Source organism: Cavia porcellus, unplaced genomic scaffold (genome assembly GCF_034190915.1).
Source record: "Cavia porcellus strain 051 isolate PalLab524CR breed Dunkin Hartley unplaced genomic scaffold, mCavPor4.1 scaffold_3, whole genome shotgun sequence".
Lineage (NCBI taxonomy): Eukaryota > Metazoa > Chordata > Mammalia > Rodentia > Caviidae > Cavia > Cavia porcellus.
In genome coordinates, this window is record NW_026947486.1 from 92,151,263 (window position 1) to 92,165,780 (window position 14,518).

The 14,518-nt window shown below is 36.4% G+C and overlaps 1 protein-coding gene across 8 annotated transcripts in view; it reads right to left on the bottom strand.

Moving 5' to 3' along the window:
* Nucleotides 1-12,944, bottom strand: part of Smarca1 (SWI/SNF related, matrix associated, actin dependent regulator of chromatin, subfamily a, member 1) — a 77,165-nt gene extending 64,221 nt beyond the window's left edge. For 6 of the 8 annotated variants that reach the window (XM_063246391.1, XM_063246393.1, XM_063246386.1 and 3 more), the window contains exons 1-6: nt 12,630-12,944; nt 8,185-8,271; nt 6,140-6,306; nt 5,719-5,819; nt 5,506-5,606; nt 2,744-2,923 (exon numbers count right to left, since the gene is read on the bottom strand). In XM_063246391.1, coding sequence (XP_063102461.1) covers nt 2,744-2,923; nt 5,506-5,606; nt 5,719-5,819; nt 6,140-6,306; nt 8,185-8,271; nt 12,630-12,803 — 810 coding nt within the window. In that variant the 5' untranslated portion in view covers nt 12,804-12,944. The remainder of the gene's footprint in view (nt 1-2,743; nt 2,924-5,505; nt 5,607-5,718; nt 5,820-6,139; nt 6,307-8,184; nt 8,272-12,629) is intronic. The other 2 variants (XM_023560867.2, XM_063246392.1) reach the window with 2 other exon arrangements.
* Nucleotides 12,945-14,518: the final 1,574 nt, after the last annotated feature.

The following is a 14,518-nucleotide window of genomic DNA, read 5'->3' on the forward strand; positions in this document are numbered from 1 at the left end:
GAGTACAAGGACAATATGAACCATATAAAAGGCCAAGTCTCAAAAACAAAAAAACACGCCCTCCCTGGTAAGCGGAGGCAGGGTGGCAGACCGCAGTCCTTCCAGGGGGAGAACCAGCAGTGTCTCCTGAGATCCACACTATGTTGGAACTGAGGATGCTGTGATAACAAATGACCATCCTGCCTCCCTGCTTAGCAATAGTGAACCTACTGCTACATGGCCTAGAGTCAAATATCCCACTTTCACTATCCTCCTTCCCCCCGCCCCCCGCCCGTTAGCAAATGGGAACCATATATCTGAGCATCTCCTGGGAGGATGACATAGCAAATAAGGGGGACTTCCTTCTGCCATTTCTTTGAAGGCAAATATTTTAATTACTGTTTTGCTCTTTTCTGATTAATGGAACTGCTCTATTCAATATTCTGTTTTGATAAGTTCTATAGTGTTCTATATTTCATCTCATGTTGATATATGTGATTGAAAGAAGAACTATTATAAGGATACCAAAATATACTGTGATACCTATTACTGTTATCCCGGTAACCTGCTGTGAAGTTCTGTACCAATATCACTGTACGATCTTAGTTGGCTTTACTCTGACTTGTTCTGTTGTAAACTTTCAAAAGAAAAAAAAATGATTTAAAAAACGCTGACTTCATAGACAAGTTTTCAAGGTTAAAGAATTTTTCAAACCACCAGAATATTAACCTTCTATGAGACAGAACCAGGGTAATCACAAATTAAATATTCTTCCTTTAAAATTTCAGAGGTACTTCATGAAGCCTTGGTCTCCATATAACATACTTGAAAACTGCTAATTTACATGTTAACTGAAGCGTTCTGAAAGCATAAGCCTAGACAGTTCTCTTTTGATTATGATCTTCAAGAAATAATTTTCAAACTGGGCGTGATGGCACATGCCTATAATCCCAGGACTTAGAAAGTTGAGGCAGGAGGACTGCCAGGAGTTTGAGGGCAGCCTAGGTAACACAGTGAGACTCTGCCTCAAAAAGAAAACACAAAGGATTTTCATAAAATATCAGTATTTTAGAAATACATTTTAATACATAATGGTATTACGTTAAAGGAGTGAATATTAGGTACAAGGAAAAATGAAGCTGGCAATTCTAAATTTATAAACCCAGCATTTTAATGTTTTAAAGTTAAATTTAAATATATTTAAGTAACTTTTCTCCAAGCAAAATGATAATAGGATTATAATTTATTATACTACCATTCTTTTTAAGAATATCCTTTGTGGGGCTGGGGATTTAGCTCAGCGGCATAAGCACCTGCCTTGCAAGCAGGTAGTCATGAGTTCGATCCCCGGTACCGATAAAAACGAAAAAGACAAAAAAAAAGAATATCCTTTGAAAAATCTATCTACATATGTAAAATAGAACAATCTTTACTTGAAGACTATGTTCTCTGGAGGCAAAATAAAGACAAAATTTAATAACATACCTAAGCTTTTTATCCACTTTTGTATTTTTACATAATTTATGGTTCTTAAATTAATTCGATAATTCTAAAGTAATCTTAGCTCACTGCATTGATAATGACTAAACACCTCCCCCCAAAAATCCAAGGTTCTAATACTAAGAATATATAGATACAACATACAAGGCTCTCTATACATATAGGAAAACTTCCACTTGTGTGTGCGTGCATACCAAGTTCAAAGTCAAAATTTAAATAGAAAAAAAATAAGTCATTCAAATTAACACATTTCTGGCTTCAAAACAGCACACATTTACAATCACTGATAAATCAATAAAATATTTTTAAATAAAAAGTCACTCAAGAGTACAATTAAAAATTCCAAATGGGAAGGAGATGGGGGAAGGGAAAGGGACACAAAAAGAATTAAGTTGTGTTATGCACATGTACCAACTCCCTGCAGTGAATACTATCATCTGAAAGAAACAAAACTGCAACATCAAGCCAGAAAGTTCCCCAAGGTTATCCACATCTATACTCCCTAGGCTCACTTGTTCTTCTAAGCTCACCACACACAATCCCTTAAAGATACTAAAAGTCCTTAAATTAACTAGTTGATAAAGTAAAGGCAGCAACGTAACACACTGGGCATGGCGGTGCAAGTGTACAACCCATCACTCTGGGAGGCTGAGGCAAAAGGATTTACAAAATTCAAATCCAGTTCAGGCAATTTAGCAATTCAGTGAGACCCTTTCTCAATAAAATAAAAATAAAAAAGGGTTGATGATGTAGTTCAGTGTGAAAGCCTTGGGTTCAATGCCCAGTACCACCAAAACAACACAAAACAAAAGATGAAGAAATAGACTCAAAGGATTGAAAGAAAGCTTTTACACAATCTTAGATCACCCACGTTAAGGATACCTCCAAAAGTACATATATCCCCAACCCCAAATCACAGTACATTTGTTTCTTACCCACATTCTACTTTCTCTGAGTGTGTACTTTAACTGTCTAATAAAATCTATTGATGCTTCTTAAAAAATGCTTATCAATTTAATTAAAAAGTACATGCAAATGAATAATCTGTTAGTAATAGGTAACGTATCTATAGCATAGAATTTTGTTGTAATTAAATGAATATACGCAAAGCATTTACACCTGAGCCTAGCTTTGAGTAAGCACAACTGAAGCATTATTTATTGGTAGTAGGAGTCAATTTAAGTGTTTACAACAGCAATAAAGTGTAACTACTCCAGAAATGATGTTAGTCTTCACTACCTTTTCAAACTTCTTTTTTACTTACTCTCGCATCTTTGTCTCCAACAAAACAAATAACACGGAGAGATGGAACCCATCGTTTAAATTCATTCATCCAGTTGTGTAAAGTAGACTTTGGAACTAAAACCATATGAGGTCCAGGAATACTTCGGTAATGCTTCAGGTAACCAAGCAAAGCAATTGTCTGCAAAGTCTTGCCAAGACCCTGCATTATCATCACAAAAGGGGAAAAAAACCCATAAACGTACTTTCTTTAATGAAATGATATATTAATAACAGCATTAAAAGGTATTTGCTAACTATCTCATATTTGAAATTATGTTTTGCACCAACGCAAAGTAAAAAAGACTTTTGTAAGCAAAAAAAACGTTCAATTCAGTACTTAAACCAAAAAAATACACTCAGAAGGTTAAGTAACAAAGCAAATTTCTGTCTAGTATATTTTTGCTTTTTGAGGAGCAAACAAAATAATAAACTAATTGTAATTTCTCTAGTAGTTATAAAACTAGGCAGTGTGTGTGTACACGCATGCATGTATGTTTCACAAAGACCGATTTCCTTTGCCAGATTTTTAGATACAGATCTTTTTTATTATTCCCAATAGTACTATCGCTCAAGCATTAAATATTCAGACTGTGCATCTCAAAGGGCTTAGGATTCTGCACTTACATCTTACTCTCTAAGCCACAAAAGAACAGAGTATCTTAGCCAGAAAGGACATTAAAGATCATATAGTCCAGTGGACTTTTAAAAATAATTCACTGAACACTTGTGAAATTGTCACCTAACCAATGAGAAAGGAATTGAGCCTTTAATTTGGCCTTTCAAAATATCTTTTGGGCTTGGAAGTGTAGTCCAATAGTAGAGCACTTGCCTAGGCCAGAATAAGGATTCCTAGTACCACAACAATAAATTAGGAAATAAATAATAAAATAGCTTTTGGCTTTTTCTCTAAACAAAGTATTCATTTCCCTTTATAAAACTAAGCTATTTTTATAAGATTCATCTAACACATCACTTAAAGAGATGAGTTTTTATGAGGTGCTATGAATCAAAATTTTAAAATGTTTACACACTGTAACAAAGTAATTCCACTTCCAAGAATGCTATGGAAACAATCTGAGAGGTATAAAAAACTAAATTACAAGATTCTCATAAGTAACACTATTTATATGATAAATCAAGTAAACCAAATGAGCAGCAGGAAAAGAAGAATATAATAAAACTATGGTGTCTTTCTAGGATTATGCAATAAAAATTATGTTCATAAAATATTTTAATTACATGGAAAATACATATGAATGTGAAGAAATGAAAATAAATAATCCACACAATATAATCTCAAATATGCAAAATAAATACCTCCAAAAGACTGAAAATTAAGATGTCAAAATTTCAACTATTCACATCTCCAGGTGGCAAGATTATAATTTCATTTTAAATTTCTTTATTTTTTCCCATATTTTCCAGACTCCTAAAGTGTCTTTTTTTTCACTAAGTAAAATATAAACTGGTGTCAACCAGATCTGTAAAGATCTTTAAATGCTTTCATTTGAAGACAGGTTGTAACCAAGAGGGGTTTGGGTCAAATAATCCTAGTCCTTTTGTTGAAAAATTAACCAAATTCTTCCCTCACTGAGCTGACTACAGTTCCCAAACTGGACTAAAGACCCTTGATTTAAAGGACCCTCTGCCACACACCACCAGCCTCCCAGTTAAGGATGAGTGCTATGGGAATGACCACCAGACAATATAAGGCACAAATTGCCACATGGCCCTTCTGGACAATAATGTTTATGAATATGGCTCCAGAGGCTTTAAATATGGTATTTGATTGGTTAAACAGATCTAGAATTTTCTCTACCATCTCTTAAATCCCATTTTATTAATTTGGCTTTAAAGTTCAAATTGATAGGCAGGCATGATGGTTCACACCTGCAATCCCAACACTTGGGAGGCTGAGGCAGGAGGATTGTCTTGAGTTCAAAACCAGCCTGAGCTACAAAGTGAGCTCAAGGCCAGCCTGAACTGTATAGCAAGACCCTGTTCCAAAAAAACAAAAAAAAAACAAAACTACAAATTGATGTCTTCTCATCTGCTTAATTAGCATCTTATGTGGGCCTACATTTTCCTCTTTGGTGATTTTACTTACATGTTCCTGATTCATTAGCTAATTTGTAAGACCACCATCTGGAACTGTACTCTATCAAACCTCAAACTGCTCTTTACTGTTCCTCATTACATCTAATATACTTACTGCTTGATTGGTCACAAATCTAGATACTTGTATTCATTCTTTCATTCACGTATGCATTCACTCATTCATTTATTCATTTGTTGTTTGGTTTATATCCCCTACCTCATTTCCAAAAGGATGACAGATAGCCTACAATAGAAACATGTTTGACATAGCCTACAATGACAAGATTGAACATAAATTAATAGTAAAATAGAAACAAAGAAGCACCAAGGAAAACAAAGGAAAGAAGAAAGGCACTATTTGGGCATTCAATTTGGCTGTGCCTCCTGGAAGCCAAAGTGTAACCAAAACCAAAAGCACAAGGAGGTTTTTTGGCACCATTTAAAAAAAAAAACTCAGTAAAAAACTTGTGCCCTGAAAAAATCTATGTTCTAGAGATCATTAAAATAGTTGTAGACTTATACAAAGTTCTTTGTCATTCTAATAACTAAATAATGCTTCCAGGCATGAAGGTTGAACTCAGGCTTTCCAAACTTATATTAAAGAGTACCAATAACCGCAGCCTATTTGAGCTACCAGCTCCTTACCATTTCATCAGCCAAAATACCATTGACTCCATTTTCATATAAGGAGATCAACCAGTTCAATCCTCGAATCTGATAATCTCTCAGGGCTCCTCCTTTTACATCTGAAGAAAAAAAAAAAAAAACCAAGGATGTCTTCTGCTTTCATTAATATACTCAGGTAAAATTCTTCTACAACCAATGGAAAATAAATCACCAATGTGACAAAGCACTTACAAGAAGGTGACACTTCAAATCTAACGCACACACTTGAAGTTTTCCGACTCTCTGACAGTAGCTCTTCATCTTCTTCTTGTTCTGTACGCCGGTGGCGATAGCTGAATTGAAAAAAGAAACAGATTCATATTAACCCCAAATGCTTCACTGTCAATAAAGCCCCTGTGCATCACTAGAATATGTCATGGAGACAGGATGAGTTATCTGGGATTGAGCTTGGGATGTGACAGACCCAATCTACATTTTTACCGCTAATTTATGTGAAGGAAAAATACTGTTAACTTTCAAACACATTTACTTTGGCATTAACTTTATTTTTTATATAAAGTTAAACTAAATAACAGGAAGAGAGAGGAAGGAGGAACAGAAGGAAGGCAACAGAAAAAGAAAGATAAAGGTAGAAAGAAGGATGCCAACATACTCTCCAGCAGAAATTAAACTCTGTTTTTCATCTTTCTTTGCTCGCGGACGTCTGAATTTCATATTCAGAGGAAATGTTGGCGATTTCTGTGCTGAAGGTTGAATGAAATGTGCAAAAAGTTCCGTCTGCTTCAGCAAAAATTCAAATCTCTTTGCTCGATCTGCTTTCTAATTTACAAAACAAAACAAAGTAAAAATAGTTTATTCATTCAAAATTAATGAAAATATATACTGCACTTACATTATACAATGTTCTAAAAACCTTAAATATCCTAACCTAGTGAACTCAATTAAGAAACCTATAGATAATTATTAGTGTCATCCCTGTTTTACAGATAATAAATGAGGCACAGAGATGGTAAGGAACTTGCCCAAGCTTACACAGCTAGGTAGCAGGGTTTGAATTCAAATAATTTGATCATTTGAATTCAAACAATCTAACAGACCTAGTAAATGCTCCAAACAGTACCCTTCTTGGAACTGACGGTGTTAGTTCAGTAGTAGAAGATGTGCTGAGGTCCTGACTTCAGTCTCCAGCACCCACTCCCCAAAAAGAAGCAGCCTTCATAAAGTGCCAAAATTGGAAAACAATTCCTCTTTCTAAAACATGATTTTCTTTCTCCTAAACAGTAAGAAAATTAGGCATCAAGCATATATCTCTTACACACAAATACAGATTATTAACTATGATATATATATATATATATCATAAAATAAACTCTTAAAGAGTACATCTACAAATAATTGAAATCCAAGAGTACAGTGTCATCTCTTGAAATATTTTCATTGTCAAGGTATAATAACATAAAAATTTCCTCTTCTAGTACAATGATCTCAAAACTTATATTTTCTTTGAGCAGTATAAAAAGTTTTTCCCCAAAACAAATAGGACCAAGTGAAAATATATATATACATATATATATATATATATGTAAAGCAGTTACATATTAAATATTAAGAGTTTATGTAAATTCTAATTCTCGATAAATTATGAGGTCATATAATTTGTACCATATAAACACAATAAACATTGACTCACAAAAAATCATCTTAAAAAATCAAACAAATATACAGCATTCCCAAAAAAAAAAAAGAATGAAGATAACTTTTTATTCTAAGTCACTTTCTGACTACAGGGTAAAAATACTGCAGCTAATGAAAGACACATAATCAATAACACCAGAAACTTACCAAAGAGTTCATTAGCATAAATATAAGAGCTAGGAAAACATATTCAGACCACTAGCTGGAAGGAGGCCAAAAGCTTTCCACTTTATTTTATTCTCACTGGAATGTTGTTTTGAGAGTTGTTAAAACATTAACTGTCTCATTAAATGTGACCTTAAACATTAAGGAACGGAGTCTTACAAAAAGCTATCAACAATTCAAAAACGTGCTTTGTTTCTACTTCTTTTTATAACATTATTGCAAAAACAACCCCCTGGGGAAATAATCAAATTGAACTATCTGTTAACTTCTTAGTGACAAAAATTAAACAATTAAATGACTAGCAAGGCAGTCTGTGGGTATAGCTACAATTATCCCGCTTAAAGATGTAATATTTTCAGGCACTGGACAAATATCCTTCCTCAAAAAAAGTATATTGTCAATATTATATGTTTTATTAATGTATAGTGTTCATTCACACATCTAAAGGAAGGAAAAAGATATATCAACCTGACATTGTTACTACATTTCTCTCAGGTTACAAAGCCACACTGGTATTGCCACTGATATTTTTAACACTCAGCAGATAAAACATTTCTATCATAAAACACCTTATTATGGAGTAAAAGACACTGAGCAAAAGTGAGATGTGGCTCTAGTCACAACTATTCCAGTAGGATTTTCCATCCTTTATTTCCTCTTCTGAAAATGAAATTATTTTATTCAACAGAATTTATTGTGATAGATTAATGTGTTACTTTTTAATCTAGAATATGATTCTTTATGCATTATAAGTACACATATATTTTTATTTTTCACATCTCTTTTTACAAAAATTAACTACAGCAATTGCTATCCTACCCAAGAGTATATATTTACCATTTTCTCTTCATATTCTGGGTCCATTTCCTTTTCAGATTTAGAAGCTTTAGTAGCAAGTTTGAGTTGAAACGGAGAAAAGTTTTTCTAGAATTTCAAAGGAAATACATATCATCAAATTGCAAAGCAAGGTCTTTAAATTGGTTAACATTCTCACTTGAAGAAAGTGGAAAGTAATTAAATAACCTAATAAATCAGTGTGGGCCATGCATGGCCCAATGATGAGGGCATATTATGTAGCAGGGCTTATGATTAATCCAATTCTGTGCACCTGAGGTCTAAACAAAAATCTGAAAAGCCAGAGAAATGACATTAATAAGAATAAAAATCAAAGGTAAATTATGGAGCTTTTCTGCTCATTTTTATATTTAAAGCATAAGAAAATATATAATCATAAAATAAGAGATTTAAAAATCTGGAATAAGCTAATATTGTCAACCACAAACCAAAGAAGTCAAGGAATCTAAACATTCTCAGAAACGCTTCACGTAATGGAAACAAGCCAGACTTTCAAAAGAAAACACTGATTTCTCATCCTGAAAAGATGATTTTTTTGAATTATTTTATACTGTAATTAGAATATTTAAATTTTTATGCAATGCAATGTGATCATATATATTTAAAATAGTTTAGCACAGTTTCAAATTGCTCGTTTATGTTAATTTTATCTAACTAGAAAGAAAGCTATTTTAAACTATTTACATTACATGAATATTTCATAGAAGTCATTTTATTAGCGGTATTAACTATTAACCATTGATATTTTAAAAGTTGTAACTTAGTGAATGCTATCAATCAGTAACTTAACAAGACTGAAATAACCTTAGTGGTGGAGTGTTACCTTACACATCTTATCCTTGGAAAAGACAGGCTTACACTTGTAAATACACATACATATGTAGAATAAGCTTCATCTATAAGTAAAATAATAAAAACAAAAATCTACTCATTGGGAGTAATGCCAAGAATGTTTCATTTTTAACACAGACTTCATAGAAATCAAAACACAATTTTTAATAAAAATTGAAGAAGCTATGTCAGTGATATCATGGCATTTGTCAATATGCTTCTGAAAACCTACATCAAAAATCAACAGCAGAATGTGACCCTGAATATAAGAAAAAAAGGACTCCAATAGATAATGAATGTTTACTAAGGTTTTCATTTTGAGGAAATCCAAAGCAAGATTATAGAATTTAGCCCTGCTCAGAGTCCTACTTTTTGGAGTACTGATCAGACAACAATCATCTTGACTTATAGAATATTACGTGGATAGATCATCTAAGTAAGATGTTTTAAATGTAATCCTGAGTGAATGGGACGAGAAAACTGCCAAAGATTTCCTCAAACCCATACTTTACAACTGTCATTTGTATTACGCATCTTATTTTATTTCCAAAGCCACAAGAAAAATTTGTTATCAAAATCTACATCTTTTTCATTCTTTAGAAGGCTTTATGAAGTCTGATTTTATAATTGCAAAACAGTGTACAATTACACCACCTCTTCTCCACAAGTATATATCCTACAGAGTGAGAAGTAAGCTTCGCACACAGAAAATACAAGCTTTAATCTTAGAAAAACATTTTATTTTATTCATTATTTCCTTTGCTCACCTTGGGGTAGAATTTCCTAAAAATTTAATTAGATGCTAAGTAAAATCCCTAATCTTGAGTAGTGCTACTAAATGGTATGGATAAGCACTTAACTGGCACTATCTTCCACAACAAATTGTAAAACACTAAACATTGTCCTTTGTACATGTGTACATGTGTAAGTTTTCAAAATAAAATTTCTCATTTAAGATAAGATAAAAAGTGAGTAGGGTGAAGTCCTTGTGGATTTTATCATCTGGCAGTGTAGATGTAATGAGAATGTAGCACAAGGTCATCAAAAGGCTTTGTCTTAAAGACCATGACCTTTTTCTTAAAGTTTTCATTACCAAAATACTATCTCCCAGTTTCTACAGCATTAGGTTATCTGTCACTGAAATTAAGTTCAAGAACTAAAATAAGGAAAAGTACCTTTCAATAGTACAGTATCACAAATCAATTCACTAATTCTTATCAACCTTTTTCAATACAAACATACTCTCATTTAGAAATCTATCTGCTTTTGTTCGATATACAACTCCAGCTGCTTTGATAATCTGGCTTTCTATACCCCCAAATAACAGCCCAGCAAATGACATGGCAAAGACCACTAGAAGAAGACATACCATGGGCAGCAAGAAAGGATGGTAGAAGTCCAGGACTAAAATGTGTGTTCTACAGCAATAGCATCCCTTATTGGGGGGGGGGGTGTCCAGCATCATTGGTATTTTTTGTATTTTAGAGTTAATTTAAATGATTTTATGGTTTTGCTACATCTATGTTCTGTATCATAAATTAACAAATTCTTATAAAAGTAGATGAAGTGCTTAAAAAGTGGAAACTAAAAGCCTGACAATTAAGAAAAGAAAACATTATTAAAAATCAACGTGGAACTCAATCTGAAAAGCAGTTAATGAATGGAAGCAATCTGCGGGATCTCGACTGCCTTTGGGTCACTGTCAGTGTCCAAGAACTAACAGTCATGAGGGAAAGGTTAATCTGCACTTCTAGTATGTCTTTTAAGGAGTCAAGGCACTATAGAATGTTTTAAAATGCTAAGTAAAGTTAAAAATAAAAAGATGTAGTAACTAAAGCAGTACACTTTAGTTATACAGGAAGCTCCTGCCATGTACTACCTCATTTCCCTATCCTGAATGGACAAATAAAGTACCATCAAGATAGCTTCTAGTGAACCTACGAGTTAGGGACTATACTGTTATCAACTCAGTGATTATTATAAAAACTTTTAATTGATCTCCAGTGTTTTCACAATTCAAAACGTTTTTTACGATCTGGAAATTCAACTTCTACTTCCATACAAGAGTTCAGCACTTAACATTTCCCCAGTCTAGGAAGCAAACAACCCCTAGACACATTTCTAAACTAACCGACATTTGGTTTATACTGCTGTTTGATATTTCACCCAGCTTCCATTATGGATAGTCTTAGTGACCCATTATAAATAGATCTTGAAATGCTTGTTTTCCTCGGGTTTCTTGTTTTTCCGGTTTTGTTTTCTCTTAGCCCTACAATGTCTTTCCCTACAGTCAACCTTGTAATGGTTGAATACGTTACTTAAGCAACTGATGAATTTTAAAGTACTCTAATTCAAGGCAAAATTTCCCTCCAAAGGTTTGCATTTGATCTTATAGTATCATAATTATTCAGACAAAGCCACTTGAGATCGTTAAGGCATAATTTTCATTATTCACCGTTTTTCAAATGAGGACACGTCTATTTGTAAATGAAAGTGAGGAGCCACCTCTGAACAATTCGTTTTAGTTTTATTATACATCAAAACTCCTTATGCCTCATCCTATTATTTAGTCTTAATTATTAAAGTGTTTCATAATTTTTTTGTCTGTCTAGGTCTATATATACATGTCTTATGGAGTTCTACATATTTTCTGGTTTTGACTCTAATAGGTGTGAGGTCGGCTAAGGTAACTTGGTAGCTGCTTATCCTGGGGACCTTGGGTTTAATTTTTAAATTATTTTTTTAAAAGTCTGTGTGCATCCAGAAGCAGCGCCCACTAGGAGAGAGAGGTGGAAGACTGGAAGGTTTGAGGCCAGATTGCAGGACCATTTGGACGGGCCTGGACAGAAACATTATACCGTCGGGGACGAGGCAAGAGGTGAGAGTGCACGGATTGGTAATTTTCCTTAGCCAACCTGCAGGGTTCCTTGGTATAGGGTTGAGAGTGTGGGGTACGACGAGAAGAGCTCCTTTTCTCGAGGTGACACCTCCGCCTCAGTAGGCGGGGATCAAACGAACAAGGGAGATTTCTTTTTCTGCAACCCAAAAGATCAACACTGCCAATCAAAGAAATAAATGTCCTCGGTATCATCCTCCATCCCTAGAGCACCGCGATATTCACATTACAGTAACCAGCCCCGGCCAAAGCCCGTTTAGCCAGTGTGTGGGACTGAAGGGCCCTGATTTCCCAGGCAGAGGCCGACGGGAAGCAAGGAGAGCAGCAAGCTGGAGGAGAGGGAGAGGCGGAGGCTTTTTCCTGCACGGCCCCATCCCCCACCCTGCTACCCCAGTTCCGGGAAGGTAGAGGGGCCCGGGGCTGTCAAGGGGCTCCCGGGCCGCGGGATAACGGGTACCCCTCCACCCCGTGCCGCGCCCGCCCGCGCCCCAGCCCCGCCCCCGCCCTCCAGGCGGCGAGAGGGAAAGGGGGAGGGGAGCGAACGCCGGACCGCTCGCCGCCCCCCACGCGCCCGCCTCCCCCAGCCCTGCGGAGCTCCACGGGTACCTGTCGGCGCCGAAAGGTCGGGGTTTGGGCCCCTCAGAAGGGCCAGGCACGGGATTTTTCCATCACACACGGCACACACCCCCTTTTTATTTACCTCCTTCTTCTTCTCGCCCTTCTCCGTGATCGCGGTGGCTTCAGTGGCCTTGGCGCCCACTCCCTCCTCCCTAGAGGTGGACGGCCCCGGCTGCTCTTCCTCTAAGACCACGATTGTAGCGGTCGCATCGGAGGCTGCCACGGCGGCTGCCACTGCAGCGGTGTCCGGCTCCATGGTGTTGGAGCGGGAACGACGAGGGGGACAAGGAGAGAAATGAGGGCTCCCGTGCGCTGGCAGCGGCTGCACTGGAGAGAGCTAGATGGAGCAGTGATGGGGAATCACTCCGCTTCCAACCCCTTCGCCTGTCCCCCCCCCCCTTTTAAATAACCCTCAACCCTGCCCCACTTCCGTCCACCCACCCTACGTCATGGCCTCCCTCCGTTACCCTCCCCCCTTTCCCCACCCCCACCCCCCCAATGATCGCGAGACTCCCCTTCCCCACCCAGAACCTGGCGTGGCCCCGCACGACCAACTGTTGCCTGCGCGTGGGGCGCGGACAGGGGTGGAGGCGGGAACTCGCAGCTCAAGCCCCCTGAAAACCTTTGCTACACGCCCCAACAGTGAGCCTGAGCTCCCATCCCAGATGTGTATGAAAGGAATCTTCTCCCTTAAATCTGCTCTTTGTACCTCGGGGCGTTCTCCCCTTCTTGCACAAAGAACTTTTCCTACGCTTATAACTGTACCTTGGAAGATTGTTCTCAACTTTTGTAAAGCCCAGAACCTCTCTGGGGACTGGCCTTAACCAGATCCCTATGGGTGATGCTATTCCCACCTTCCTAAATTCTGTGGTACCAACACTCCTTGAAACTCTTGATTGCAAATATACACTTACAAGTTAGAAATTGATTCCTGGGTTTCATGTACTTTTGCTCTATTTTCAACTCTGGCGCCTTTCAAGTGATCAGTCCAGGGAATCAAGTTCAAGGTCTCCACAAAAGACCTTGGGCAATCCATGGTAGGTATGTAATATTAATCACTGAACTGAATACCTGTAAGTTTTTTTTCTAATTTCTGTTCTATTTGCATTCCCCTCATCGTTTGGTTATAATTCACCACCAATAATGTGCATGAATGTCGATGTAACAGCATTTTGTAAAGGGTGCAACAGCATGCAACTGTAATTATTAAATATTGTTCTCTCCATTTAATATCAATAATGAGATCTACATTCTAGCCTCTAAAATTCAGGCAAGAAATAACAAAACAGAAAAAACTATTTCAAGCAACCACAAAATATAGTTTCCAAAATGAAGCAAATACTTTCTAAAGTAAAAAAAAAAAATCATGATTAATTTCCTTCAATGTATCTTCCTAAGTTACCAACCTGGAATAAGATATAATTGAGGCAAATATCAGGGTGACACACAGTTGACCCCAGAAGTATTTCTTTTTCCTGGGAATAATACACTAAATTCCTTTTTGTTTTAAAACTGTGAATCCTTAATATGCAAAAGCCCTTGTGACACTTTAACCAAAATTGGTGGTTTACAACTTAGTGTGAAGAAGTGTCAGATCTTGTCCAGAGACTGGCTCTCAACAGAAAAAATGAGGCAGAGAAGACACTGGTGGTGGAAAGGGTATGATAGTGAGGGAAGAAAAGACAGGCTGGGAGCACTAGCTTTGTTTTGATTTTACCTTCATTATGTTCTTCTTTATATTTCTCATCCAGTACTATCTAATGAGAATAGGATGTGTTCATATAGAAATGGTTTCTGTTCTTAGAGTATCAACTTCAATCAAGCAAGTGTAATGCAATTAAGTCACTTAACTGATAATTTGAATATGATTTTTCTATTAAAATGTGCAGGTATATTAAGAAATGGGATGCAAAATGTGAAGTGTCTTCACAAAGAAGCTTAGGACTTTGACAAGATACCCCTTCCCCACCT